The 27844-nt window shown below is 42.3% G+C and overlaps 1 protein-coding gene across 1 annotated transcript in view; it reads right to left on the bottom strand.

The window, feature by feature from the left end:
* The window catches only part of LOC121284946 (low-density lipoprotein receptor-related protein 1-like), a 1922347-nt gene that overhangs the window by 1037325 nt on the left and 857178 nt on the right, over positions 1-27844 (bottom strand). Inside the window, exon 8 of the mRNA XM_041200912.1 lies at positions 13588-13810. Coding sequence (XP_041056846.1) covers positions 13588-13810 — 223 coding nt within the window. The remainder of the gene's footprint in view (positions 1-13587; positions 13811-27844) is intronic.

Below are 27844 nucleotides of genomic sequence, written 5' to 3'. Positions count from 1 at the left end.
CAAACACAGTAGAGAAACTCATCCCATTGACAGATTGGTTGAGAGCCAAGGGTCACTGATTTAAGGTGAGTAACAAAAGAAGTAACAGCAACATGAAGAAAAGCTGTTTTCTACACTGAGTGGTTATGATCTGGAATGCACTGCTTGCGAACGTGATGGAAGCAAGTTCAATCACAGCTTGCAAAAGGGAATTGGTTACCTATCTGAAGAGAAAAAAATTGGAGGGCTACACAATCAATAGGGGAATGAGATTAGCTGAGTAGTGCTTACTGAGAGCTGGCATAGACATGATGGGCCGAATAGCTCCCTTCTGTGTTGTAACCATTCTAATATTCTATTCTATGTCGCACTTTATTAAATGCCTTTTGTAAGTCCATATACACCACATCAACCAAATTATCCTCTTCAACTCCCTCTGTCATCTCATCTAACAACCCAATCAAGTTAGTTAAACACAATTGTCCCAAGTGCCTGTTAATTTTGTCCAGGTTATCATTCCTAAAAGCTTTTCCACCACCAGGGTTAAACTGACTGGTCTGCAGTTGCTGAGTTTATCCTTACACCATTTTTTGAACATATATGTGACATTTGCAATTCTCTAGCCTTCTGGCAACACCTCCATATCTAAGGAGGTATGGAAGATTATGGCAATTACTTAACAGTATCCACCCTTACTTGCCTCAGCAACTTGAATGCATCACATCCAGTCCTGGTGATTTATGAACTTTACAAACAGCCTGTCTTTCTAATACCTCCTCTTTAGCAATTTGTAGCCTATCCAGAATTACAGCTACTTCCCTTTTTGCTATGCCTTTGGCAACATTTTCTTCCTTGGTAAAGACAGATGCAAAGTACTCATTTGGTATCTCACCCTTGCCCTATGTATCCCTATGTAGATCCTCTTTTTAGCTGCAGCAACCCCCTCCTACCCCGTCTCTTAACTACCCTTTTACTGTTTACATGCCTTTCGGGCTTTTGGATTCCCTTTTATGTTATCTGCCAGTCTCTTTTCATTTGCTGTATTTGCCTCTTTTCTTTCTCTTTCTTCCTTTTCCTCTGACCTTTTTCATGTTCAGCCTAGTTCTCACTTGTAAACCAGCTTGATAGCTGTCATATTCACCCTTGTTTGCTTTATCTTGCGATCGCATGCATCATTCAGAAAGCTCTGGCTTTGATTGCCCTAAATTTTCCCCTCGTGGGAACATACCTCAACAGTACCTGGACCATCTCCCATTTGAAGTCAAACCACTGTTCCATCACAGTTTTGCCTGTTAATCATTACCTCAGACAGATCTGTTTGCACCCCACTGAAATTGGCCCTCCTCCAGTTAAGTATTTTTACTCTAGGTTGCTTCTCATTCTTTTCCATGGCTGACCTAAACCTTATAATACAATGATCACTGTCCCCTAAGCACTCCCCCATTGACGCTTGATCCACTTCACCCACCCTATTTTTCAGAACCAGATCCAGCAATGCCTTCTTCCTTATTGGGCCCAGAACATACTGATCAAGAAAATTCTCCTGAGCATATTATAGAAACTCTTTCCTCTCTCTAGGCGTTACACTATTATTCTCCCAGTTTATATTACAATAATTCCAGTCCCCCATTATCACTACACTATAGTTTTTGCACCTCTCTGTAACTTCCCTGCAAATTTGCTCGTCCATATCTTTGCCATTAGATTGTGGCCTATATAATGCACCCAGTAGTGTAATGATACCTCTATTGGGGCTTGACTCTAACAAAAGAGAATCTGTCCTTCACCTCTCCAGAACATCCTTTTTTGGCAGCACTTTAACATTCTCCTTAATCAATAGACCACTAGTCCTCCTTTCTTTCCTTCCTGTTCTTCCTATCTTTCATGATTTGTTCTGAATCTATTCAATTTAGCATGCTGGTAGTGCCACACATCATAATTGAGGGAATCCTCAATGTGTAGGCAGTACTTTGCCTCCACAAGGACTGTGTAGCGGTGACTCCTAACATGAACAAATGCATCTATGACATCTAGATTAATGAGGATGACATCAAGTATTGGGTTCCCTCACCACCTGCTGCAGGACCAGTCTGGCAGCTATGTCCCTCAGGGCTTGTTGTCAACAATGGTACTACCATGTCAATCTTGGTGATGGATGTTGAAGTCTCCCACCCAGAATATGTTCTATTCTTTGCTAGCCTCAGGGCTTCTTCCAAGTGATTTTAAACATGGAGACTACTGATTTATCAGCTGAGGGAGGGCGGTAGGCAGTGATCATTAGGAAGCTTCTTTGCCCAGTTTTGATCTGATACCATGAGGCTTCATGAAGTCTGGAGTCAAAGTTGAGGACGCCAGTGCCATTCCCACCTGACAATATATCACTATGCCACCACCTCTGGTGGGTCTATCCTGCTGGTGGGATAGGAACTACCAGGAATGATGCTAGAGGAGTCCGGGATGTTGGCTGGCATATGACTACTGACTGGGCAGGGTGTGCCTTTGGGTGTGCCTGAATCTGCTACCTTGTTTGATGCCAAGTGTTCTGTCCAGTTTTATTTTTACTACAGCTTTTTGTTGTAGTTTGGATACAACTGAGTGGCATAGTTACATAATAGTTTGACAAAATATATCCCCAGAGAAGTAAAGGAAAGCTTTTCCTTAATTGATAGTCATTACTGGGGAGGGGGTGGAGTGAAAATTGTAGGAAATAAATTATCTCCTCGTACTAAAATATTAATTTAGCACAATACACTCTTAAAGATCAAACTTTGGAAAGATACCTTGGATTTGCAGAATGTCACATTGGCGGAAATGGCAGTAATATGTTTAACCCACCATAGTTGGCTCTATATCTGCTTTTTTATGTAAAGACATAGAACCATAGAGGCATTTCAGCACAGAAGGAGGCCACCTGCGGGCATCCTGTTGAGCAACCCAATCTGTCCCATTCCCCAGCTCTGTAGCCCCATAGCCTTGCAAATTTATTTCCCCCAAGTGCCCATCCAATTTCCTTTTAAAATCATTCATTCCCTTTGCTTCCACTAGCCTCATTGACAGTGAGCTCCTGATCATTATCACTTGCATTGTAAGGAAGTTCTTCATCACATCTCCTCACATCTCACACCCAAAACCTGTGTACCCAACTCTTAAACAAGCGTTGGGCAGAATTTAACGTCCTGTGGGCGCCTGACCCGGTCAGGCGTAAAATTGCGCGAGAAGACATCATCGCAAGCACACTCACACCATATTTCACTCAGCGGGTGTGCTCAAAAGTCGGAAACGCACCCGCTGGCAATTAAACGGGCAATTAAGCCCATGAATAGTGCAATTGTCTGCGATTTTTCACGGCCCGTCCAACCGTACCATTGGCGGACAGGCGAATCGGCCAGGCGGCCTTTACAGTTCTCACCAAATATCATTCAAGGGTGGGATGAAATCTCCGTTAGGGAATAAAATAAAAACAAATATCTGTGGACAGCATTTTTATGAGGTATGCTTTCAGGTGTTTGATGGTGATGCATGGACATTTTTTTGCAGCTTTTTACACATTTATTTCATCATTTGCAGGTCTGTTGCCGCAGTCTGCCTTCAGGGAGCTCTCTCGCAGCACTCACCTGAGCCCACGGTGACGTCACTGCCCGCCCTCTTCCTGCCCCCTCCCCCGCCCTGGCAGTGCTGAGCTTTTCAGTACGGGTTTCATGCTGGCTGGCTTTTAATTGGCCAGCCAGTGTGAATTTACGGTTGGAGGCCCATCGCGGTCTCTGGTTCATTTCCCAGCTCTCCCAGGTGATCTTCCCGCTGATCGTGTGCGCCCAGCAACCTAAAAGTTCAGGCCACTGTGGAATTGACAGAGATCAGAGAGCCTGACGTGTCAACCAAACAGTGTTTTCTCTGGGCGTGGGTGTTCTGGTGCGCTAATCATTGTTTGGACTCTCAACCAAACCTCATTATGTATTGCTTCTCAATTCTGACCAAATCAATTCTATCAGGGACATCGTCTCTTTTGAATACTACAATGCATTCCCTCATCAGTACAGTCTCTCCACTTCCCTTTCTGAACACCTTAATCTTTGAACATTATGCACCCAGTCCTCACCATTTTTAAGCCACATTTCCATTATGTTCCCACACACAGCTATTTGCGTTTGTGGCTCACCAATCTTATTCATCATGTTTTGCACATTTACATACATGCATTGCAAACCTGTCTTTGTATTCCTCATAGTCCTCTTTAGTCTGGTCCTAACTAATATGGTACTACTTCCTTCTCTGGTAGTATTCAGCACTCTGACTTTATGCACCTTATTCCTCTTTACTCCACACCTATAAACTGATGCCTACCTCCCTGGCAATTAGATTAAATCTTCCACAACAACACCAGTGAACACCTCCAGGATGAAACCCATCCGACTCCTTTTGGGGTGTAAACTGTTCATCTTGAACAGGTGCCTCCGCTCCAGAACTTGTCCCAATGCCCCAAGAACCTGAAGCCCTTCCCTCCTGCACCATGCCTCAAACCACACATTGAATGCCCCTAGCACATGGCTCTGGGAGTAATCCAGAGTTTACTACCTTAATTCAAGATCCTTCTTTTTAACTTCTTCCCTACTTCCTGAAAATCTGACTGTTGGACTTCGATAACTGCCATCTCTATGTTATTGGTACTAACATGCACCTCAACTTCTGGCTCACATCCTCTGAACATCCTTTTCTAATTGCAGATCATCCACTAAATTGCTGGTTGTCAAAAATTAAAGTTATATTTTGTGGGCGTTTTGATGAAAGGTCACAGACATGAAACATTAAGTCTGTTTTCATCTCCACAAGATGCAGCCCAACTTGCTGAGTATTTCTGACGCTCTCTGTTTTTATTTCAAAGTTTTGCTTCTTTTTTTGTCTTTGCAGGGTTTATTTTTGTCGTGTTCTAAAGTGTTCATTTAGGCAAGATCAATGAACATCCTGGTTGTTAAACAACACTGAATTAGGAGAAGACCAATGTTTTAAATATTCACAGCCATGTTCCACATTAGGAAGAACCTTGCAAAAATATCATAAACAGATCCATTCTACTGGTCTGGAAATCACAACAGCTTCTTATTTTGACCCATTTTTGTATCACCTTTGAACTTTCACACTTTCAGAAGCTATCAACTTGAGTTTCTCTCAAACTACCTTAAACGATTTATTTTCTGATCATTCAGGACTGGAGTAATCTATATTGCCACTAAGACAGATTTTCTTGAGCACTTAAGTGATCATACGATGAGAAATCGCTTTAGTCTGATAAGCAGCTTCTGCTTTCCCAATCTTTCCTCTGTCACCTTTCAGACTTCAAATTGCTAATATTTTTTACAGGTACAGTGAACACTAAATCCACTGAGCTTAGGTTCAAAGTTCACAAACTTCATGCAAAATTAGTGATTTAAAGAGAAAATCCTGAAAATATAGCAGTTGTACTGGGATCATGTACATTGTGGGATTCTACCATTGACCCTGCCAAAGTTTTCCAAACCTCAAAAATGCAGGTGGACACAGGCCACCTTGCTGGTTCCTCTCACTACTAACAGGAGTCTCTGTATGTTAGGGGCTATTTGATGTTTTTTTAAATGTCCCTTTCCCTAACCTTAGGATATATACAGGTTTTAACAAGTTAAGCAGCATCCCTGTGCCAATGCTATGCCAAATCCCAATTTATATTAAGCTTCAATGGAGCTGTGTAGAAGTGGGACATTGAATTCAGGTGACACGAGATAGGGCAGTTCTGTAACACTTTCAGACAGAATGTGAATGGCTCAGTAGAGCTACCACCCAACCTTGAAGTGACAAAAGATAGTGTGATGTCCTGGGGAGAAAAAAAAAATGACTAAAAAGGGGCATTTAATGCAGAAAGCATTAAATGAAAATCAGAGAAGTTAGCTCCAGAGACACAGGAAATTCAATGACCTCATTGAAGGGAAAAGATAGTAGAGGAACCCTCATATTTTCCTCCCACAAATACACTCCAGAAAGAAACATTGGACAGCAAGCCAAACTGACCCCGCTATCATCACCACTTCACTTGAACATCAATCACAAGCTTAACCCGTTCCTTATTTGTCAGTGAGACCCAACGGCATCCAATATCTATAAAATCTGATTTTGGCGGATGATGAAAAATATTCCCACCTGAAAACAGGGCAGGGGCAGGAATTTGGGGTGGAACTCAATTCTGGTCCATTTTATACTGTTCCTTTAAATTGTATCAAGGGAGGTGGGGATGGGGCAGGCGGTGGGGAAGAGAGGAGCAGGGGAAGAGTGGAGAGGCTATGGAACTCACGTCAGCAGCTCTGAACCTTTACCAAGGAAAGGGAATTGATTATCTTCTCAAGAAGCCCACAAAGATTTCCAATTAAAGTCATTCATATACTATTCCATGGCATGTGCCATTGAAACACCTTTCGCAAACATAGTGCACCCACCCTCATCTTGGAAATAATCCTGCCCTCACAGTTCGGGCTAAGGTCTGGATCGAGGGGAGTTCCACTCTGCTTCACTCAGGCTGGCAGAGTAGATTCCCATAGGTTTCTGGACCCAAGTGTCTGGTTTTAGATAGCACTTCATTTGCAAGTGGTGAATAAACGTGAACAATAAAATCATCATTGCACCTGCACTACCAAAGTACCTGCGCACTTTGGAGACAGCACATCAGTTAAATGTTGGCCAAGATTGGACCTATAGTGCCGTAAGTATGATTCTATATAATGGAAAGCACGGCTAATTTGAATTGCAATCAGAATACAAAACACAAAATATGTAAAAGAAGTTGCATTGCTCCACATAATTTATTTTGTGCACTGCTTGTTCATCACCATGAGGAATAATTGCATTAGGTAGTTAAATATTTTCCCATTTCATACCAACTGATAACAAGGTGTAATTTAGAAGTCTTCCAATTATGTGTCCCAAAATTAACTTTGAAAAGCCATTCTAAACAATACCAATGTTTACAATCTTTATTCTTATGCCCACTTGAAAGGAAAATTGTCAAAGTAGTAGAACATTGGCCTAATGTCAGGCTACAAGGCAGATGCCAAGCACTTGCCAGCAGTGCTACCAGCTTGGCAATTTTACTAGTGGCACCTTCCAAAAGGTGGCAATTTCACTGCGGGGCCACCCTCCAGGCAAGGACACCTGGTGAGCTCCTCTTGCAACCGGCCTAATCAAAGGACCAGCAGCTCTGAAATCTTAGCGTCACAACTGGAAAAGTTGGGTGCCTGCTGAAGCAGGCGGGTGACCTTGAGGGTGCCTCAACATGGAGATGCCCTTGAGCAGATATGCAAAAATTAAAATTTTGGGTGTCAAGGGCAAAAAAGCCCCACAGGAGAGAAGACATGTGCCTTCCTGAGCATTGCTGGGGCCTATGCTGCCCAGGGACTCCTTTTTGCTTCATGGAGTCTCAGGATCCATTGACCCCTGCCCTCTGCTGCAGGGAGGCCACTTCCATGAATCTGGCAACCTCCCTATGAGAAGGGGTGTTGGGGGGAACTCAGCAATTGGCAAAAATGCTGGTGGCCCAATAAAATTGCCCCTAATAGGGCCTCACTTATGCAAATCGGCTGCCTGCCTTCACAGAGCAGGCAGCCAATCCAATTGCAGTCAGCTACTGGGAAACCTCCCCGGAAGCACAACAGTGATGGTGCAACAAAATTCAATAGTAGCTTTCAAAAGGGAATTGGATGTATACCTGAAAAGAATAAATCTGCTGGGCTAAGGGCAAGGAACAGGGGAGCGGGACAAATCAGTAGCTTGAAAGGACCGGTGTGGATATAATGAACAGAATGACATCCTTCTACGATGTATGATTCTATGATTCGAATGAATCATTATATTAAATGGCATACCTAGATGGGGCAGTACTGTTAATGAATCATACAAATCACATTAAAAACTCATTTCCATCAAATAGAATCATACAGCCATCAAATAGTACAGCACAGGAGGAGGCCATTTGACCCATCAAGCCTGTGTCAGCTCTTTTGAAGAGCAATTTAATTAGTCCCGCTCAGCAGCTCTCTCCACACAGGCCTATGATTTTTCTTATCCTTCAAGTATTTATGATATTCCCTTTTGAAAACTAATTTAAATCTGTCTCCACCACCCCATCAGACAGTGCACCCTAATCATAACCACTTGCATAAAAATATTTTTCCTCATATTGTCTCTGATGGTTTTCCCAATTACCTTAAATCTGTTCCCTCTGGTTATCGACCTTAGGCCACTGGAAACAGTTTCTCTTCATTTACTCTATCTAAACTCTTCATAATTTAAAACACCTCTATCAAGTGTATTATTACATTCTCTGCTCTAAGGAGAACAATCCAGCTTCTCCAGTCTATCCACATAATAATAGTGCCTCACCAAAATCTTCACATCCTTCCGAAAGTGTGGAATCTAAAAATTGAATACAATGGGCAGAATTTTGCCGTCGGCAAGCAGGGGGCAGTTGCCCGCTCGCCGACGCATAAAATGACGCGGCATGACATCAGGGGAACCCCCAATGTCATCCCGCCCCATTTACATTTTCAGGAAGGTGGGGGCACAGCAAAATCAGCTGTGGGCCCGCCGACCTGTCAATGGCCAATTGAGGCCATTGACAGGATCATTTAAACAACTAAAGGACCTGCCCGTCCAATCTTAAGGTTAGCCGGCAGGCCAGGAGCCCCAGCGGTAAATAGAAAAAACATGAAACCTCATCCACCGCCAGGATGAGGTTTCATGCAGGGTTTTAAAAAGTTTAATAAAGTTTTACTGTAATTTATGAACCTGTCCCATCTCATGTGACATGCAACTTCCTGCTGGACATCACACTGGGAGGGCCTTAATTGGCCCGCCCATGTAAAATGGCGGTAGGGCCCACTTCTCCGTCGGGGATCGGCTCCCTGCCCGCTGGAGATTGGGTCAGGCCCGCCCACCCGACAGGCAGAATATTCTGCCCAATGTGCCAGTTGGGAATTAACTGGTGTTTTATGTAGGCTTTGCATAATTTCTTGGCTTTCGTATTCTGCGTCTCTATTTATAAAACCAAGCATCCCATATGCTTTATTAACTGCTTTGTTAACCTGTTCTGCCGCTTTCTAAGATTGTGTATGAAAATATCCCTAGGGGGTTAATTTTTCAATCAGCAGGTGGGCTGTTCGGGAACCCCAGCGATCGGCTGCACGCTGCCATTTTACGCGAGTGGGCCAATTAAGGCCCACCAGCGTAATGCGCGGCCAGTAACACTCAGCACTACCTGTGCAGGCGAAGGGAAGAAGGAGAGTCGGGGCCTGCGCAAAAGAGTGCAGCAATCTTGCTGGGGCACGGAGCTGCCTCTGGGAGATCAAATTAATAATAAAACTTTTTCAAAAATAAAGTTAAATATTATTTAACCATTTCCCCTCATGTGACGGTGTGACATGAGGTGGGACATGTTTGTGATTTCGGCAAAATTTATTTAATGATTTTATAGAACCTTCAGGGAACCTCACCCCACCCGTGAAAGAGGTTTCCTGAAAAACGCGAAGGTCGCTTGGGCTCTTCGCCTGCTTGCCAGCCTTAAGGTTGGACCGGCAGCTTTGTTAAAGAGCGTAATCCCTTTTTTAATGGCCTTAATAGGCCACTGACAGTTCGGTGGGCATGCAGCTGACTCCGGCATGTGCCTGCCGAACGAAAGGTCGAAACAACGCGTGACGCATGCCCGACGTCATCTCGCGTCATTTTACGCATCAGCATGTTGGGCTCGCCCCCGCAGGCCGACAGCAATATTCTGGCCTAGGTTTCTCTGTTCATGCACCCCTTTAAAATTGTACCATTTAGCTTGTATCGCCTCTCCTCACACCTCTGCTCTGAATTTCATCTGGCATATTTCTGTTGAATCCAGTAGCTAGTCTAAATTCTTATCTTGAAGTCTCTTTCTAACTTTCTCCCTGTTTCTTGTAGGTTTTGTGTCGTGAACAAATTTCAAAACATAAAACAGGCAACACATACATTCCATTGGGCCAAGTCCAAAACATCAATGTATATAAAGGGCAGCAGAGATCATGGTGAACACCACTTGTACATTTCCTTCCAGTCTGAAAACAGCCATTCACAACTCTCTGTTTTCTATCCCTTCACTACTGATATTGTAACCATGCTGCTACTGTCTCTTTTATCCCAGGATGTTCAATTTTGCTAACATGATTATTATGTGGTACTTTAGCAAATGACTTTTGAAAGTACATATCTACATCAACTGCACTGCTCTCACTCACCCTCTCTGTTAGTTTATCAAAGGCTCAATCAAGTTAGTCAAAACATGATTTGCCCGTAACAATCTCTGCTGACTCTTACTTACTTGCCCGTGTTGCTGCTAATTTTCTCCCAAATCAATGTTTCCAAAAGCTTCCCTGCCACTAATATTATGTGGCCTGTAATTGTCAGAGTAATATGCACAAAACATAATAATATCAACTATAGCCAATGTAGCAAAATAAATGTAATAATTTTAGCAGTTGCTGTTTCGATCAAAATTTATTTCAGTAACTTCAGGTCCCTTCTGCCAGCAGGTATCTCCTTCTGTTCATTATAATTTCACCTGTATCCTGCTTTCACTCTTCCATTTGTTATTGATGTCTTTTCCTCTTATTATCTTCTTCACCACTACTTCAAACACTTTGCATCTGTTTCTGGATGATTTCTCCAACTAAGTTTGCTTAGTGCTGACTTCTTTTCCTCAGATTTTCTGCTGCAGCTGCCTTTCTCTCCCTCAGGCCTCCTACATCTATATTTCTAGCCACAGGCAGCAGCTCCTTACCATATTTTACCATATTGGCAAGAAACAATAGCGGGGGTATATAAAGAATGCTCCTTCACGTGTGCAATTTACGTGAGACGTCATAAATGCATCAAAAAAAATTCCATACATGCCTATCAATTTTCTACTGTCCCAAATCACGCTGATGCAATGAAATAGACTGAGGTAGGAACATTGGAAAAGGTCGACACAATTCAGCCTCTCAAGCCAGTTCCACCATTAAATTGGATCATGACTGATTTATATCTTAACTTCACCTACACACCTTGGCTCCTGAACCCATCACATTCTTATCTAACAAAAATCTGCCAATCTCAGTCTTAAAATTTTAATTTGACCTAGCCTAAACAGCTCTTGAGGGAGAGGGGTAGAGAATTCCAGATTTCTACTACCCTTTGAGTGACATTGCCCTCCGATGGCCTCAATCTAATCTTAGATTAGATTGCAGCACAAGTACACCACCCACACCTACCCCCTACCCTCTCCACCCCCCAAGCCCTGGATAGTTCTGCAGTCTAAAATTGTATATTTAAACTGCTTTGACACAGGTGTTAACTGGGTTATTAGTCTCTGCTAGTTTCCAAACACTGGCTGGCTGCAGTCCGAATATAGATCTGGCAATTTACTATGGCCAACATCCAAGAAGACCAGGGTCTCCCTGGAAGGCTGTCTTAGTTTACATTGGGGTTGTCACCTATTTCACTTGACGCTTGCTTTGGGAACAGGCAACACAAACACTCCATTGACACAACTAACAAAGCAGATTGAAATCATGCCAAATTCAGAATAGTGCTGATACTTATCAATTTGTAAGGAACATAAATACAGGTTTGGGCTGTAGACTGACAGACACTGGGAACTGGAGTAAGGTCATCTGAATAGATTTCACTCACTTATTAGTGAGGACAGGGGACAAATGCTTTACAAATGAATAAAGGATCACATTCTGATGGAAATCTATTAAAATATATTTGAACAGCCCCAAAAAGAATGAATATGGGTGAGGAAAAAGCTGCTAAAATGGCAGAGAAGTGAAGCTAGAAAATTTGTCATTAAACAATTGACCTTACATCAAATCACACTTCATCGACATATTGTAAAATCTTCTGCTTACAGAGTATATCATACTAATTACAAAGAATTTTAGGCTGCTAGACTGTTCATTGAATTTGGAGGCCGGAAGAATGACATTCAGTGTTTATTACATTAAACCCATTTTCCATAATCTGGTGGCAGACACATGAATCCATTTAAATTCTAAATAATGTAGAGCTGGATTTTCAGCCCTCACTTGAGGGTGGGATATTTCCTTGATCCCATTCCACCCCCAGGCCTTTTTCTTGGAGGTGGGAAGGAAGGGGCAGTATGGCTACCTGTTCATAGATGGCAAGTGTCAATGAATCTAATTAAGGACCACTTAAGGCCAATTGAAGGAGTCTGACTGGGATTTTCCAGTCAGCTTTCAGCTTCCCAGAGGCAGCAGGGGCCAGTTTCGCTGGCTGGACGAGCCTTCTGGTAGCAGAATGGGTGGAGGGGAAGAGCTTCAGAGAGGCTCAGAGGCCGTTGTTCCCTACTTGGGGGCAGCGACAGCCACAGGCCTTTAGAGGGGTTCACCCCCACCTCATTGATGCTTTGGCTGAAAATGCAATTGTTTATCTAAACTTTGAAAAAGTCAGAGAGAAGGCACCTGCATTTTGCAACACCCTCTCCCCCACCGGCCATGGCATCTTGCTGCTCCTTTCAAGTTGGAACGCCTCAGTTTGGGTTTCTAACTTTGAGAGCATGCCTGGTTTCCTTAATTGGATGGCGAGCCCCCTGCCCATTAATTAGCCAGTCTGGGAAAAATCCCACAGAGCACAAACTTCTGACCTCCAGGGAAAATCCAGCCCGTATAATGTCCAAATAAACATCAATAAGTACTAAATAAAGATAATCTGATCAGTGATCACTTAAAGTAGCTGCGGGTGGAATCTTGTGCCAGGGGCGGGGGTTTTGGCCACTCGCTGGAGAGCTGGCAAGACCCCAGGTCACCGCTTTGCAGGAAAACCCGCCAGTGGAATGTGCCAATCATGAGGTTGACAGGTCAGTGGCAGAGTTTTTCCGCGATCCGGATCCCAGCAACGGAAGTCTTGTCTAATTCTAATTGACTGGTAGCTCTTTGAGAATGGTTATGACACAGGGGAGGTGGTGGCTGCTGCTGGAATAACAAGTGACAAGAAGCCCAGGTCAGAGGCCAGAGGTGAGTGCTGGCAGGAGAGGGTTCATGGGGTGGGAGTCATGGGCAAGAGGGTGTAGGGGAGTCTGCAGCAAGGACAGAGAAGCAGGATCTCAGCAGACAGCAGCCCCCCACCCTGGCCCCCACCTTTCTGATGCCAGGTCTCTTGATAAGGCACTGAGTACCTTTGAACAATGACCCCACCACACCCCCTGCTCCCCCGAAGTCGGCAAGCAAACATGCCATGGTTAGCTTGTCATGCACACTGCATGCAAGTCTCCCGCCCACCGCTCGGTTAAAATTAACGATGGTAGGATTGCCCACTTAAGGGTCTCAGTTAGCGGCAGAGCAGGAAGGCAATCCACAGGCCTTCCTGCCTCGAACTTAATCAGGGTGGAAGCAGGAAGATGGCAGGTTCCCCACCAGCCACCCTCCACCACCAAACTCACCATTGGGATGGGAACAAGATATCGCCCTTTGCTCCTTAGCACAAAGAGCAATTTTTGGTTTTCACAGTCACATGAAAAGATTATTTGTCCCTTTTTAATAAAACATCATTATAAAGATAATGACTACTCACATCACGTCCATGAATAATTGTATGTCTGTTTTTTCCTTCGTAATCCACCACTTCAATGTAATCGAGATAAACATCGGCCCAGTACACCAATTTGGTTACCAAATCAAGTGTGATGGCATATGGTTGTTCTATTTTATTGTCCACAATCCTGGATCTGCTTTGACCATCCATGTCACATCTTTCAATCTTGGCAATGTCCCCATAGTCAGTGAAGAACAGTTTTCTGTCAAAAGAGTAATAACCATGAATGAAGTATTAAAATTTCTGCAGCTAATACAATCACAAAATCAAACCTATTAATGTAATGTAATTTAATGTAATCTTGGGTAACCAAGGGGGTTGAAATTACACATTGCAAATTGTGTTGCAATCTTGGTTTTAATGGTACACATTGCTTATTTTATTAACTAGCTAGCTTTTATTCACTGTTAGATCATATGTGCAGACATGATGGGCCGAATGGCCTCCTTCTGCATGGTAGCAATTCTGTGATTCAATTCTGAGATCAATGATTGTAAGATGCTCACAAGCAAAGTTTCACTTCTTCAAAGTTAACTGCTTAAACCATAATATTTTAGGTTCAATGCTTAATGCTTACATCCAATTAGTGTGTAGTTGAGGAAATATTTGGATAGGAATTTGATCATGCACAGTCTAGGACATGATCCCGTTATTTGCCATTGCCACAAGGAACCTAATGGGGCTAGCCAGCAAGGATCATGGCATGGAAAAGCATCTCTTTTCTTCACGGACAATCTCATTAGAGTCTAGTCTTCAAATGTAACAATTCAAAAAAGGTACAAATCTTATCTTTACTTTGGTTGAATAATATAAAAGCATAATTTGAATGCTTAAATTTATTCTTTACATTTAAAATTTTAACTTTTACTCTAATTTATTCCACATCCCTATTTGAGTCAAAATAGAGGATTTGATGCTGCTTTTCAAATACTTTTACTTAGCTAAACGTGCACGATTTATCCCACGATGTGGTGGCTACTAACCATTGACTAAGATAGACAGGACAAAGTTTAGGTCAAAGCAGTCAGCTAGCATTGCTGCAGGAAAATAGTTACTCAGGCTTTAGGATGTTAACTGAAGGGAATATAGTACACCAGTAAGGAAACTGGGTCATATTGAGTTTTTCCATTTGTGAGAATAGGCCAGGGAATATTCAGAACTATATAATGAATTATGTTCCCTTTCCAAGTTCACAGCAAATAGTATGATTTACAGACTATAGTTTTTTCTCTCCTCTATTGTGTTGAATTATTCTTTGTGCTCGTTAACTGTAGTCAGATAATATTCCACAAGCTGCCTTACTGAAATGTAAGAGATCATTGCAGACTTTTTTTTCCCCAAAATGTATTCTCAGTTTACCTTCACTGCTGGTGGCAAAGAAAAAATAACATTTTTCCAAGATTATTAATTTTTAATGTTGTTTTAGGAAATGCAGCACACCAGGGATAAGGAAGCATTGCTGTCACTGATCCTTATAGTTACAATGAACTGATATTAGTTTGATTTCTGTTGAATTGCTGTATATATCTTGTTTTACTGTTTCAGGCTTGACAACAATAATAAAAGTAAACTTGTAAGACATACATGTAAAAATATCACTCATTACCATAAGATTTAATTACATATACAGTAAATCTCCTAACCATGAAGCCTTTTTCACCTCAAAAATGATGCACAACACAATAAAGGGCAACATTTGATTAGTATCATTAGTGTTGTCAGTAACAGTGTTACAAAGTGCCCTGGCATAAAATATGAGTTTTATTTAGTAGCATGATGCACAGGCCTAATTAATCATCTAATTAACAGTAATGCACTCATTTGAATGAGCATCTACACACTGAATTAATGCAGTACACTGATGAAGAAAGGGCTACTTTGGGCACAAGCTGAGAGATGCCATTTTTTTCCCCCAGGTCTAACATTAACTGAAAAATAAAGATCTAAGACCTTTGAAAACAGTGACCCAAAATGTTTTGCTTAATTTTCTGTTTTTAATGATTTTTAGTAATTATAGGTACAATGTCACTTCTACTGAGGTGGAAGAAGACCTGAATATTGAAGGATACATGACATTTAGGAAAGACAGGCAGCTAGGAAAAAGTGGAGGGTGACTCTGTTAATTAAAGATGGTATTAGGCACAACAGAGAGGGATGACCTAAGTTCAGGATGTAGAAGCGGTTTGGGTTGTGATGAGAAATGATAAAGGCAAGAGGTCACTTGTGGAAGTGCTAACCAGGCTCCTTAACAGTACCCACATGGTAGAACAGAGTAAAAAGGAAAAATAATGGGTGTGTGTTAGGAAGGTATAGCAATAATCATGAGGGATTTTAATCCACATATAGACTGGAAAAATAAGATGGGCAAAGGTAGCCTAGATGAGGAACTCATTGGAGGAACAGCAAGATCCTCATCTTCCAACTAGGCACTTTACAGCCTTCTGGACTGAATATTGAGTTTAACAATTTTATATCATGAACTCTCTCCTCCATCCCCACCCCCTTTCCGATCCCCCCCCTTTTTTTCCAATAATTTATATAGATTTTTCTTTTCCCACCTATTTCCATTATTTTAAATGTATTTCCATCCATTGTTTCATCTCTACCTTTTAGCCTATTTCGTTTCCTTCACCCCACCCCAACTAGAGCTATCTGTACCTTGCTTGTCCTGCTTTCTACCCTTAATTAGCACATTCCTTAGATAATCTCACCACCTTCAACATCTCTTTGTCCCTTTGTCTATGACATCTTTTGGCTATCTTCACCTACTACTGGCCCTCTATCCAGCTCTACTTGTCCCACCCCCCCTTAAACCAGCTTATATTTCATCTCTCTTCTATTTTTATTTAGTTCTGTTGAAGAGTCATATGGACTCGAAACATTAACTGTGTTCCTCTCCACAGATGCTGCCAGACCTGCTGAGTTTTTCCAGGTATTTTTATTTTAATTTTTATTTTTATTTTGGATTTCCAGCATCCACAGTTTTTTGCTTTTATATGAGGAGTTCATAGAATGTTTTCTGGATAGTTTCTTAGAACAGCACATTCTGGAGCCGACCAGAGAGCAGCTATACTAGATCTGGTGCTGTGCAACAAAATAGAATTAATTAGGCTTCCCTAGGTAGCAGCATTCATATGATTGAATTTTTACATTCAGTTTGAGGGAGAGAAGAGTGAGTCCAAGACTAGTAGTTTAAAATTAAATAAGGGCAATTATGAGGGCATGAAAGCAAAGTGAATTGGCAAATTAGATGAAGGGCTAGGTCAATAGAGAAGCAGTAGCAGACTATAGCAAGTTAAAGGGATATTTCAGAATACACAGAATAGATACATTCCAATGAGAAAGAAAAATTCCAAGGGTAGGGCTTACCATCATTGGTTAACTAAAACAGTCAAAGATAGTATCAGACATAAAGAAAACGCATAAGGATTGGTTGCATGTCAGAAGATTGGACAGAATATAAAAACAAGCGAAGAATGACTAAAAGATTAATAACGAGGGAAAAATTAAAGTATGAAAGAAAGCTAGCTAGAACTATAAAACAGATGATAAGAGATTTTATAGTAATTTAAAAAAAAGAGTTACAAAGTGAGTGTTGGTTCTATAGAAAATGAATCTGGGGAATAAACAATTGAAAATGAGGAGATGGCAGATAAGTTGAACAAGTATTTTCTTCCCTGCATAGGATATAAGTAGCATCCCAGAAATAGCTGTAAATTAGGAAATGGAAGGGGGGAAGGAACTCAAGAAAGTTACAATCACCAGGGAAGTGGTACTGAGCAAATTGTTGGAGCTGCAGGCTGACAAGTCCTCAGGTCTTGGTTTTAATTTTCCAAAATTCCCAAGATTCAGGAAAGGTTCTATTAGATTGGAAAATAGTGAAATAAATGAAAATAAAAGCAGAAAATGCTGGAAAAGCTGAAAACGCTGGAAAAACTTAGCAGGTCTGGCAGCATCTGTGGAGAGAGAAATAGAGTAAATGTTTTGAGTCCATATGACTTTTCCTCTGCTCCACAAGGCCAGATGGAGGTGTGAGGATGTGGGTAAGACAGTGTATGGTGATGTCCCTTGAGCTTGCAGTGAGTGAGAAGCCAGTGAATGTATGATGGGCTTGAGTGTGTGAGATTAGAGTGATGAGATGGTTGCCTTACCCTCTTGGCACGGATAAGATCATTCATCGTCTTTCTGCATGGGATAGCCAACCTCTTCTGTGAAGCATTGGCACTGATTTCTACTGCCACCGCCTGCTCTGTCTGGAGTGTTGAGATTCCTCCTCCTCCTGTGGCCAGACTGGGGGCAGAGGGAATCACGGCGGGCCTCTGCAATGTCCAAATGGCATTCCAGGGATGCGTCACTGAATCAGGGGGCTGCAGTTGCAGTCTCCTTGCTTTTAAGGGCTACGTCTTCTGTACAGCAGTTCGAGGCTGGAAGCATTGAGACGTGTGCGCACGGCTGCACTTTAAATATGGCATTCGGTGTGGGGAAACGGCAAGTTGATGGCGTGGCGGACAATGAGAGCCTGCTCGCCATCGAAATGGTGTGTTTCCAGGGAATGCATGATTAATGAGGCGGGACTGGAACAATATGGCGTGAAAAGCCGCCATTGCAGTCTTTGTTAAACGTTCTTTATCCCGCCTGCTACTGCACTTTGTGCAAATCTGGGATGATTCTGCTCAGAATCTTTGAATATTTTTAAGGCAGATCAAGATAGATTCTTGATGAGCAAGGGCAGAGAAAGGTTATCAGGGGTAGGCGGAATGTAGAGTTGAGGTTACAATCAGCTCAGCCATGATCTTATTGACAGGCAGAGCAGGCTCGAGGGGCTGAATGACCTCCTCCTGCTCCTAATTCGTATGATCATATCTTCATCAGTTGCGATTTGGAAAGGAAGTAATACAGCCCTGAAGAAACACACTGGGCAGGATTTTCGAGTTGGCAGGCAGGCACGGTCGACGGACTTGGGAGCGGCAGAGAAATGCCCAGCTACCCGTGATTGGCTCCCGATCGCGATTTCACGCTGGCTTGCCAATTAATGGCTAGCCAGGGTGAAAGGCGCGCTGAGAAGCTCAGTGCTGCTGGGGTGGGGACGGGAGGAGTGCGAGTGCACATGCATGGCGGGGGGGGCATGCACTGAAAGCTCCCTGAAGGCAGAGATCACCCTCAGGGAGCTGGGGAACATTAAAATCAAAAATAAAGATTCTGAAAATGTGCAAAATATGTCTCCACATTGGACCAACTCATATGAACATAAACATTATAAAAATGATGTCAATTTTTAAGAAAACTAATATTGGAAACTTCATTACGCCCTTGGATAAGGTTTCCTAAAAAATCCAAAGGCCGCCTGGCTGGGTTACCTGCCTGCTAACCGTAAAATTGCGTGGGCACTGAAAAATATGTTTAAATTAATTGATTAACGGTCTTAATAGGCCTCTTAATTGTCGTCGACCGAAACATATTTTATGCCCGATTGGGCCGGGCACTCACCTGCCCATGAGACATAAAATCCTGTCCACTATGTAATTGCATTTATGGCTCTTTTACCAGCACATTGATACTACTTTTAATTCATCCTTGGGATCTGGGAGTTATTGGAAAGAATGCTATTGTGGAGGCCTGGGTGCCCTGAGAAGATGGTGGTGAGCCACGTTCTGGAACCATTGTAGCCTGTGTGGTGAAGGTGCTTCCAGGTGCTGTTGGCCAGGGAGCCACAGGATTTTGACCCAGCCAGTACTCCTCTATGTACTCCTTCAGCACCCTGCAAAATGTGTCACTGCGAAAGAAACCAATCATGTAGCTTGCATGCTGCTGTATAGTGTTGGCACCACAATGCAGTAAACGTGGCTTGAACAATGCCAAATATTATAGCAGCTCTAAAAGAGACAATCACAAATGTATAAAAATAACCAAAAAGCTGAAGCAATTAATATCCTAACAATGGACAGTTTCAGCACTTAAAAGAGTAGCAAATGTCCATTTGTCTTCGTGGTAGTAACAACATGAGAAATTATACTCGGACAAATGCAAACAGTAGAGACACATAAGGGTTTCCTTTCAACTTACAACCAGAGTATAAAATCCATATTTTGGGTCAGGCACATATTGTAGAAACCAGTCTATTTATCTTTCCATTAATATTATTATAGTGCGAGAAAGCACATAGGAAGCAATTTCTGATGAACTGAGTTTCTGGTTTGAACTTGCATTCTCCCAATCTAATTCTGCAATGCAGCATATTTACTCCCACTCTGTAGCTAAGTTCATGATTAGTACCCCAATGTGCCTTACTGTCAGGGCTCAGGAGAACTCATAATTCATTCTTGCCTGTACTGTTCATAAATTATGGATCATTCCATACGCTTTTGAAAATAAATCCATTTCTAGCGATTATCCCCTACTTGTGTAGGCAGTACAAAATTATGGTAATTTTACAAAGTATGAATAATCTTGCGCTTTACACATTTACATTGCTGTCAATTGAGTTTTACAATTATGTGTGACATAAAAAATTAAAACAGAAGGAAAAAAAAATCTGCCTTGATGCTGACTCAGACACATTTTAAAATCTTATGGGGTAGAAATATTTTATGGTCTGTTTCCCAAGATCGTAACTGATGATGGTTGGCAACTCTTGTTGGAGGTATTCCTGGAGGTCTGCTCACATAATGTGACCTCTGATCACACAACCTCAACAAATGCTATTACAATTGCCTCATAAATATAGGGTATCCTACAATTGTGTATTTTTGCTGTTGTAAGACAAGTTAAGAAAACAAAAGACTTGCATTTATATAGCACCTTTGCTATAATATGGGGCAGGATTTCCTGGTCGGCGGAACTCCCAAAATCACCCCACATCATTTCAATTTTCAGGTCGGCGGGGGCGCAGCCGAATCAGCTGTGCGCCCGCCGACCTGTCAGTGACCTATTGAGGCCACTGACAATCTCATTAACATCTTTAATGGACCTGCCCATCCAACCTTAATGTTGGCGGGCAGCCCGGGACCCCGGCGCACCTCAGAGAAAGCATGAAACCTCATCCATGGGCGGGATGAGGTTTCATGTATGTTTTTAAAAAATTAATAAAAGTTTAACTAAAGGTGATGGACATGTCCCAACTCATATGACAGTGTCACATGAGGGGACATGTCAGGGAAATTTTATTTTTCTATTTTTAACATTTTTACATTTGGAGCCAATCTCCCTGAGGCAGTACTGAGCCTCAGGGGAATGAGTGCGCTCTTTCGCACCCATGCACGCATCCATAATGTGGTCTTACAAGGCTGTATACAATTGCAGCAAGACTTCTTTACTCCTATCGAAGCGGATACCTTCACATTTTCACATTAACTTCATGGGCAGAATTTTCCCCCCATTGGTGGTGGGGAGTTCAGGAGTGGGTGCGTGGAAGTGCGCTTCTGATCGGTGCCCCCGATTAGAGGTGCACCGCCATTTAATGTGGGCAGGCCAATTAACGCCCACCCAGTGTGAAGTCCACCAGGAAGTGCTATGCGCTCCCTGTGCCGGCGAGAGGGATTCCCTGAGCCTTGTAAGACCACACCTGGAGTATCGTGTACACTTTTGGTCTCCTTACCTTGCTATAGAGGGAATGTAATGAAGGTTCACCAGACTGACCTATTTCCATTATTCTTAAATGTATTTCCATCCATTGTTTTGCCTCTGCCTTTTAGCCTATTTCGATTCCTTCACCCCACCCCACCCCACCCCCACTAGGGCTATCTTTACCTTGCTTGTCCTGCTTTCTACCCTTAATTAACACATTCCTTAGATAATATCATCTCCTTCAACACCTCTTTGTCCTTTTGTTTGTGACATCTTTTGGTTATCTCCACCTATCACTTCCCCTCTCTCCAGCTCTACCTGTCCCACCCCCCACCCCCTTAAACCAGCTTATATTTCACCTCTTCTATTTTTACTTAGTTCTGTTGAAGAGTCATACGGAATCGAAACATTAACTGTGTTCCTCTCCACAGATGCTGCCAGATCTGCAGAGTTTTTCCAGGTATTTTTATTTTTGCTCCGGGATGGTGGGATTGTCATATGAGGAGAGATTGACGAGACTGGGCTTAGATTGTCCAGAGTTTAGAAGAATGAGATCTCATTGAAGTATACAAAATTCTTACTGGGCTTGACTGGGTAGATATAGAAAGGATGTTTCCCCTGACTGAGCAGTCTAGAAACAGGGCACACATCCTCAGAATAAAAGGTAGGCTATTTAGTACTGAAATTAAGAGGAATTTCTTCACTCAGAGGGCGGTGAATCTTTGGAATTCTCCACCCAAGAGGGTTGTGGAGGCTTAGGAATTGAATATGTTTAAGACAAAGATTGATAGATTTCTAGGTATTAAAGATATGAAGAAATGTAGGGATAGTGCGGGAAAATGGCATTGAGGTAGAAGATCAGCCATAATTTAGTTGAATGGTGGAGCAGGTTTAAGGGGCTGAATGGCATACTCCTTCTTCAGATTCCTATGCTCCTATGTTCACCTTTCACAACCTCGGGGCATCCCAAAGCATTTTTAGATATATGAAGGGGTTGTTTAGGTTTCAAAGGGATGATAGGATGTTTACAACTAACAAGATAATCAAGGCCAAGCAGTGTGTTTATTTTTCCCAAAGGTACTGACCATATTGGCAACAATGTTGAAATTGTAGGAAAAGTAAATTTCCAATGTCATATAGAACAATGGAATCTACAGATTAAAGATAGAAAAACATTTTAAAGAGAATGGAAGGCTATGTTGTGGAGCCACATAAGATTTAAGAGGAGCATATAAAACAGCCTTGGGGGTGCCTCCAGCCACTTTAGCAGAAGTCTCCAGTGCCCAGTAACCAAGGTGGAGGAAAGCCTTTGGAATTCCACTATTGAGTGGGTGCTATGGTAAACTTGCTGGCTTACTATTTAAATTTAAAATTTATTTTGGACTGTTGTCTTAAAGGGCGTGTGTTGTTGGGAGTCAGGTTAATTAGGAATTTTAGGGTTTGTTATAATATTAAATAACTGTGATCTTATGTATGTGCTTGAAATCTTTTGTTAATAAACATTTTAATTTAGTTTTAAAAATAAAATTAAAAATATTAGGGATTACTTCTGAATTCAGTGCACAAATCTTCTCGTAATAAAAAAAATTGCAAAACTATTGTAATATCGTGTCCAAGTTTTCCATTTGGATTGGGTCCACCTGGCACACATCACCTGCCACATCAGAACACAGGTGAAGAAAGGGGACTGAAGAAGGGGGAGGGCTTTGCAGAATGCCAAGGAACTCTGATTCCCCTTGTAATCTATAATAACCAAGTGAAATTGCACTGATAGCCAATAATAATGCTGATAAGTCAGATTCTCCTTATAGTCAACACTTAAACACTAATTCTCTTGACACTGCTCCCACTTACCACATTGTTGTTGCTCTAAATTCTGCAGGAAACGCTGGGCCCATGCCTACCCCATTCCCCAATCTCCCTCTCCACTGCCCAAGTGACAATTCCCCAATCCTCTCTCCTTGCCAGAGCCCCAATTTCCTAAGCCCCATTTATCAGTCTCCCTCTCTCAACACCATCCCCAATCACCTTCTGCCTGATACTCATTCTCTAATCTTTATCTCCCTCCAACTGCTGATGTCCTGTCTCTCTCACCCCTGAACCCCAATCAACAGTCACTCTCTCCCACCAATCCCCTGCCCCAAGTTCATGTTTGCCACAGCACTGCACATCTCTCTCTGCTCCAACTCTCCCTACATCCTCAGCCGCCAATCAACCCCGTGGGATAGGATCTCTGCGACAGTAGAGTGTTGGGTGGGGATTGGGGAGGAGAGAAGTGAAAACTGGTGGTATCATTGAGTTTCTTTGCTGCAGGAGCCAGTGATATCACACAGTTGGGGAACTATAGCTTTGAAGGAATATTTGAAGTGAGGGGTTCTCCTGAGATTCTAGCAGCAGTGCCTGGGGAACACTTGTCCAAATCCGTGAGACACCCAGGCAATCCAGGGACGTCGGTAACCCTATAATGGATAGTGTTCTTCTCGCATGTGCCCAAACAATGGGTCACAAAGCTTGAGGGGCTGGTGTCTGCCAAGATTCCAAAGACAGCTTGATTCTTTCCTCAGCTCCAATTTGAGTTAGCTGCCTGGCTGACGGGGGAATTGCAGAAAGATCCAGGGGGAGAGAAATAGGAAGGCATGAGCCTGGATCGCAGTATACATTGTCACGAGGCTATGCCCCTTTAATTTTGAGTAAAATGATTTTTGAACTTTCCACTGACTGAAAATTTTGTCATTTGAAATGAGACAGAACAAATTACTGAAAAATGCAAGGCAACCTTCCAAGGTGAAGGTGAAAAAGCAAACTGGGCACTCCTCAGGGGACTGTGAAGAGAGGGACATTTCCTATAATTCAAAGAACCATCAAAACCCATCACTGTCCAAGGAAGAGGCATTAAAATGTAATGTGCTGGATATTGAAACATTGGCTGCCAAAGACAGGCCCAACCAAAACCCCTTGGGAATACACAATGGGTGAAGTATAACAGCCCAGGCTGCAGTCACTGCAGAGAGATTGCCAGTGACACAGGGAATGTCACGAAAATTTTTCAGCAGCGGTAACAGGCTGAAAAGCTGTATTCTCTCCCTTTCTTTTGGAAAAAAGTGTATTAACCGGTACGGAAATCAGCTTTACTAGAAATCTATAAGTGAATTGAGATCTAGTAATAATTGCAACATCTTCTATATCTGATTGCATCCACAAAACCAACTAATCCAAATCAGCCACAATGTTAGAAAATCTATGCCTCAAGGACAATCAAAGGCCGCTTAGCTGTATATATATTTTTTTCTTATTGGACTCTAACTTCCCTTATTTTCATACCTCTGCATGTGTGTATGTATGTGAGTGTGTGTTTGTGTGTATGTCTATGTGTGTGTGTGTGATATCTTGTCTTTGTTCTAGTAGGTTGGATGGTTGATAAATTTGATTTTTCTTTAACTCAAGAAAACCCTGTTTAATTGGCTCCTTATTGCCCACTGCATAAATAGTTAAGTACATTTTGATTTGGAAAAGGCATATCCTCATGAAAAAAAACTTGTTGTGACCAACCAAGGAGGTTCATGCCTTGTCATCTCATTATAAAAACATGCGAAAATTCCAGCAGAGTTTCTGTGCCTCCTGGCTCCACATTGAGGTGCAAAATCTAATTGCCAGTTTTTTTTCAGCAGCCTCTAAGTGAACCCTTTAAGGACCTGTAATGACTTGGTAGACCGGACAAGTTTCAACAAGAAACAGATAAACTTTATTACAGAGAGCTTTTCAGATGCTACATGCTTAATAAGGGCTCTCATCAGGAAGCCCCACCCCTGGTTACCTGTGTTTAGGGCTCATTGGTCAGAGCCTCCATGAACATCCCATGGCCCCTGATTGACAGTAGGAGAGGCTATATCTTCAGTTATTACATTCCCTCCCCCTTTATTCTTTGTACAGTTTCTATTTACAGAGAATATTTGAACATCTAACAACATATACTATATACAATTTCAGGTGATTAAAGATTAAGTCACTGAGGTGCCCCGCTTATTCACTTAGAGCAGCATAGCTCTACCACTTGAAGGTCCCCCACAGGATCGACATGATTATGAGCTGCAGCATGAGACACATCACTAGAAAGTGGCAGTTCTGTGTTTGGCAACTCTACAGAGATATCGGGCATGTCTACTCTAGGTTGATCTGTCACCTCAAGGCTTGAGGTTCTAGTAGGTTTGATGGTTGATCACAGGTGGAATTGTTGGTTGTTGGAATGTCTCTCTATTACAAATAAGGTCCAAGTGTTTTCAAAACAATTCAGTCTTCCACTTCCACCTGGAAGGATAAGGGACCAGTCCCTGAAACAATGGTTCCAGGAACCCAACAAGGTCCAATTCAGAAATTCCACATGAATACTGTGTCTTCTATAGTGAATGTGTGGGCTTTGCTATGAATATCGCGATTCAATTTTTGATTACTCTGATTCCTCTCTACCTTCCCCTTTAAGTTTGGAAACACCAGACTTAACCTTCTATGTAGGCGGCATTCCATCAATAATTCAGATGGTGTTGAATCCAGAGCCGAATGTGTTGTTGTACAATAACTGAGAACAAAGCAGGAAAGTCGAGTTTCTAGAGTACCTTCTGATAACCTCTTCATTCCAGATTTGAAAGTTTGTACATCTCTCTCAGCTAAACCGTTTGATGAGGGATGTTATGGAGCTATTTTAATATATCTGGTTCCATTTAAATTTATGAATCTCTGAAACTCTGTACTGGTAAAGGCTGTACCATTAACAGAAACAATGATTTCTGATAGGTCATGTATGCAAAAGCAATGATGCAGCTTCTCGATACTTGTGCTTGATGTTGGTGATCTGACTTCATATACATCCATCCATTTAGAATGTGCATCTACGATCAACAAATACATGGTACCTAAGACTGGTCCTACATAACCAACATGTAATCTAACCCAGGGTTGACCCTGCCACTCCCACGGATGCAGTGGAGCTGAAACAGGTAACTCCTGTTGTTGCTGACAATGGAGGCAGTGCTTAACCATGCTTTCAATGTCACTGTCAATGCCTGGCCACCAGACAAAAATTTGTGCAAGAATTTTTATCTTTGATTTGCCTGGATGTGCACTGTGGTGCTCTGCCTAGAGTGGTTCTCTTCCTTGCGAAGGGACGACAACTCTTGATTCCCACAACAAAATTCCATCTTGACAGTTTAACTCAGTTTCTCGGGCGTTGAATGGTCTCATCTCTTCAGGTACAGGCAAATTTGCCCACCCTTGCAAAACAAGGTCTCTGACTTTCGACAAAATTCGATCTCTGTTCGTCCAATTTCTAATTTGCTTTACACACACAGGTGAAGAATCCAAGAAATTCAGTGCTAGCACAACTTCTTGTGACACTGGAGCATGTACAATGCTATAGTAACGGGAGATGACCGAGTGCATCCGCATTTACAAGTGGAAGCCAGGGCAGTACATAAAGGTCTACTCATATGCAGATAATATCAAAGCCCAATGTTGTATTCTTGCTGATACTATTGGCAGAATGGCTTTATCCTCACGAATAAATCCATTAATGGTTTATGGTCGGACACAACGGTGAAATGTCACCCATACAGATACTGGTGGAATTTCTTCACTCCAAATATTACTGATAAACCTTCCTTTTCTAGCTGAGAATAACCCTTCTCAGCCATGGAGAGGGCTCTTGAGACATAGCCAATGGGCTTTTCTGATCCATTTTCCGTTCTATGTGATAACACAGCTCCTACACCATAAAGAGAGGCATCACATGTTAATACCAATTCTTTCGATGGGCCGTAGTGCACCAGTTAACACGACAAATGCAACAGTTTCTTTACTTTCGCAAAGGCTTGTTCCTATTGTGAATTCCACGGCAAACATGGACAACAAGTGTAATAGTGCTAACAAGGTTGATAAGTTAGGCAAGAAGTGGCAATAGTCATTGATCATACATAGGGAAGACTTGAGTTTGGTTACATTGGACAATGAGGGCACATCGTTTATTGCCCAAACTTTCTCTTCTACTGGGTGCAGACCCAAAGCATCCACCCTGTGACCCAGATAAGTAATTTCTGGCAAAAATAAAAATACCTGGAAAAACTCAGCAGGTCTGACAGCATCTGCGGACAGGAACACGGTTAATGTTTCAAGTCCGTGTGACTCTTCAACAGAACCAAGGAAAAATAGAAGAGAGGTGAAATATAAGCTGGTTTAAGGGGGGGTGGGACTAGTAGAGCTGGATAGAGGGCCAGTGATAGGTGGAGATAACCAAAAGATGTCATAGACAAAAGGACAAAGAGGTGTTGAAGGTGGTGATATTATATAATGAATGGGCTAATAAGTGACATTAAGGGTAGAAAGCAGGACGGGCAAGGTACAGATAGCCCTAGTGGGGGTGTGGTGGGGGGAAGGGATCGAAATAGGCTAAAAGGTAGAGATAAAACAATGGATGGAAATACATTAAAAATAATGGAAATAGATGGGAAAAGAAAAATCTATATAAATTATTGGAAAAAAAGGGGGATCAGAAAGGGAGTGGGGATGGAGGAGAGAGTTCATGATCTAAAATTGTTGAACTCAATATTCAGTCCGGAAGGCTGTAAAGTGCCTAGTCGGAAGATGAGGTTCTGTTCCTCCAGTTTGCGTTGAGCTTCACTGGAAC

The sequence above is a fragment of the Carcharodon carcharias genome, chromosome 12, assembly GCF_017639515.1.
Source record: "Carcharodon carcharias isolate sCarCar2 chromosome 12, sCarCar2.pri, whole genome shotgun sequence".
Classification (NCBI taxonomy): Eukaryota; Metazoa; Chordata; class Chondrichthyes; order Lamniformes; family Lamnidae; genus Carcharodon; species Carcharodon carcharias.
The sequence above is the reverse complement of the archived record's forward strand: the minus strand, read 5'-3'. Positions and strand labels throughout refer to the sequence as shown.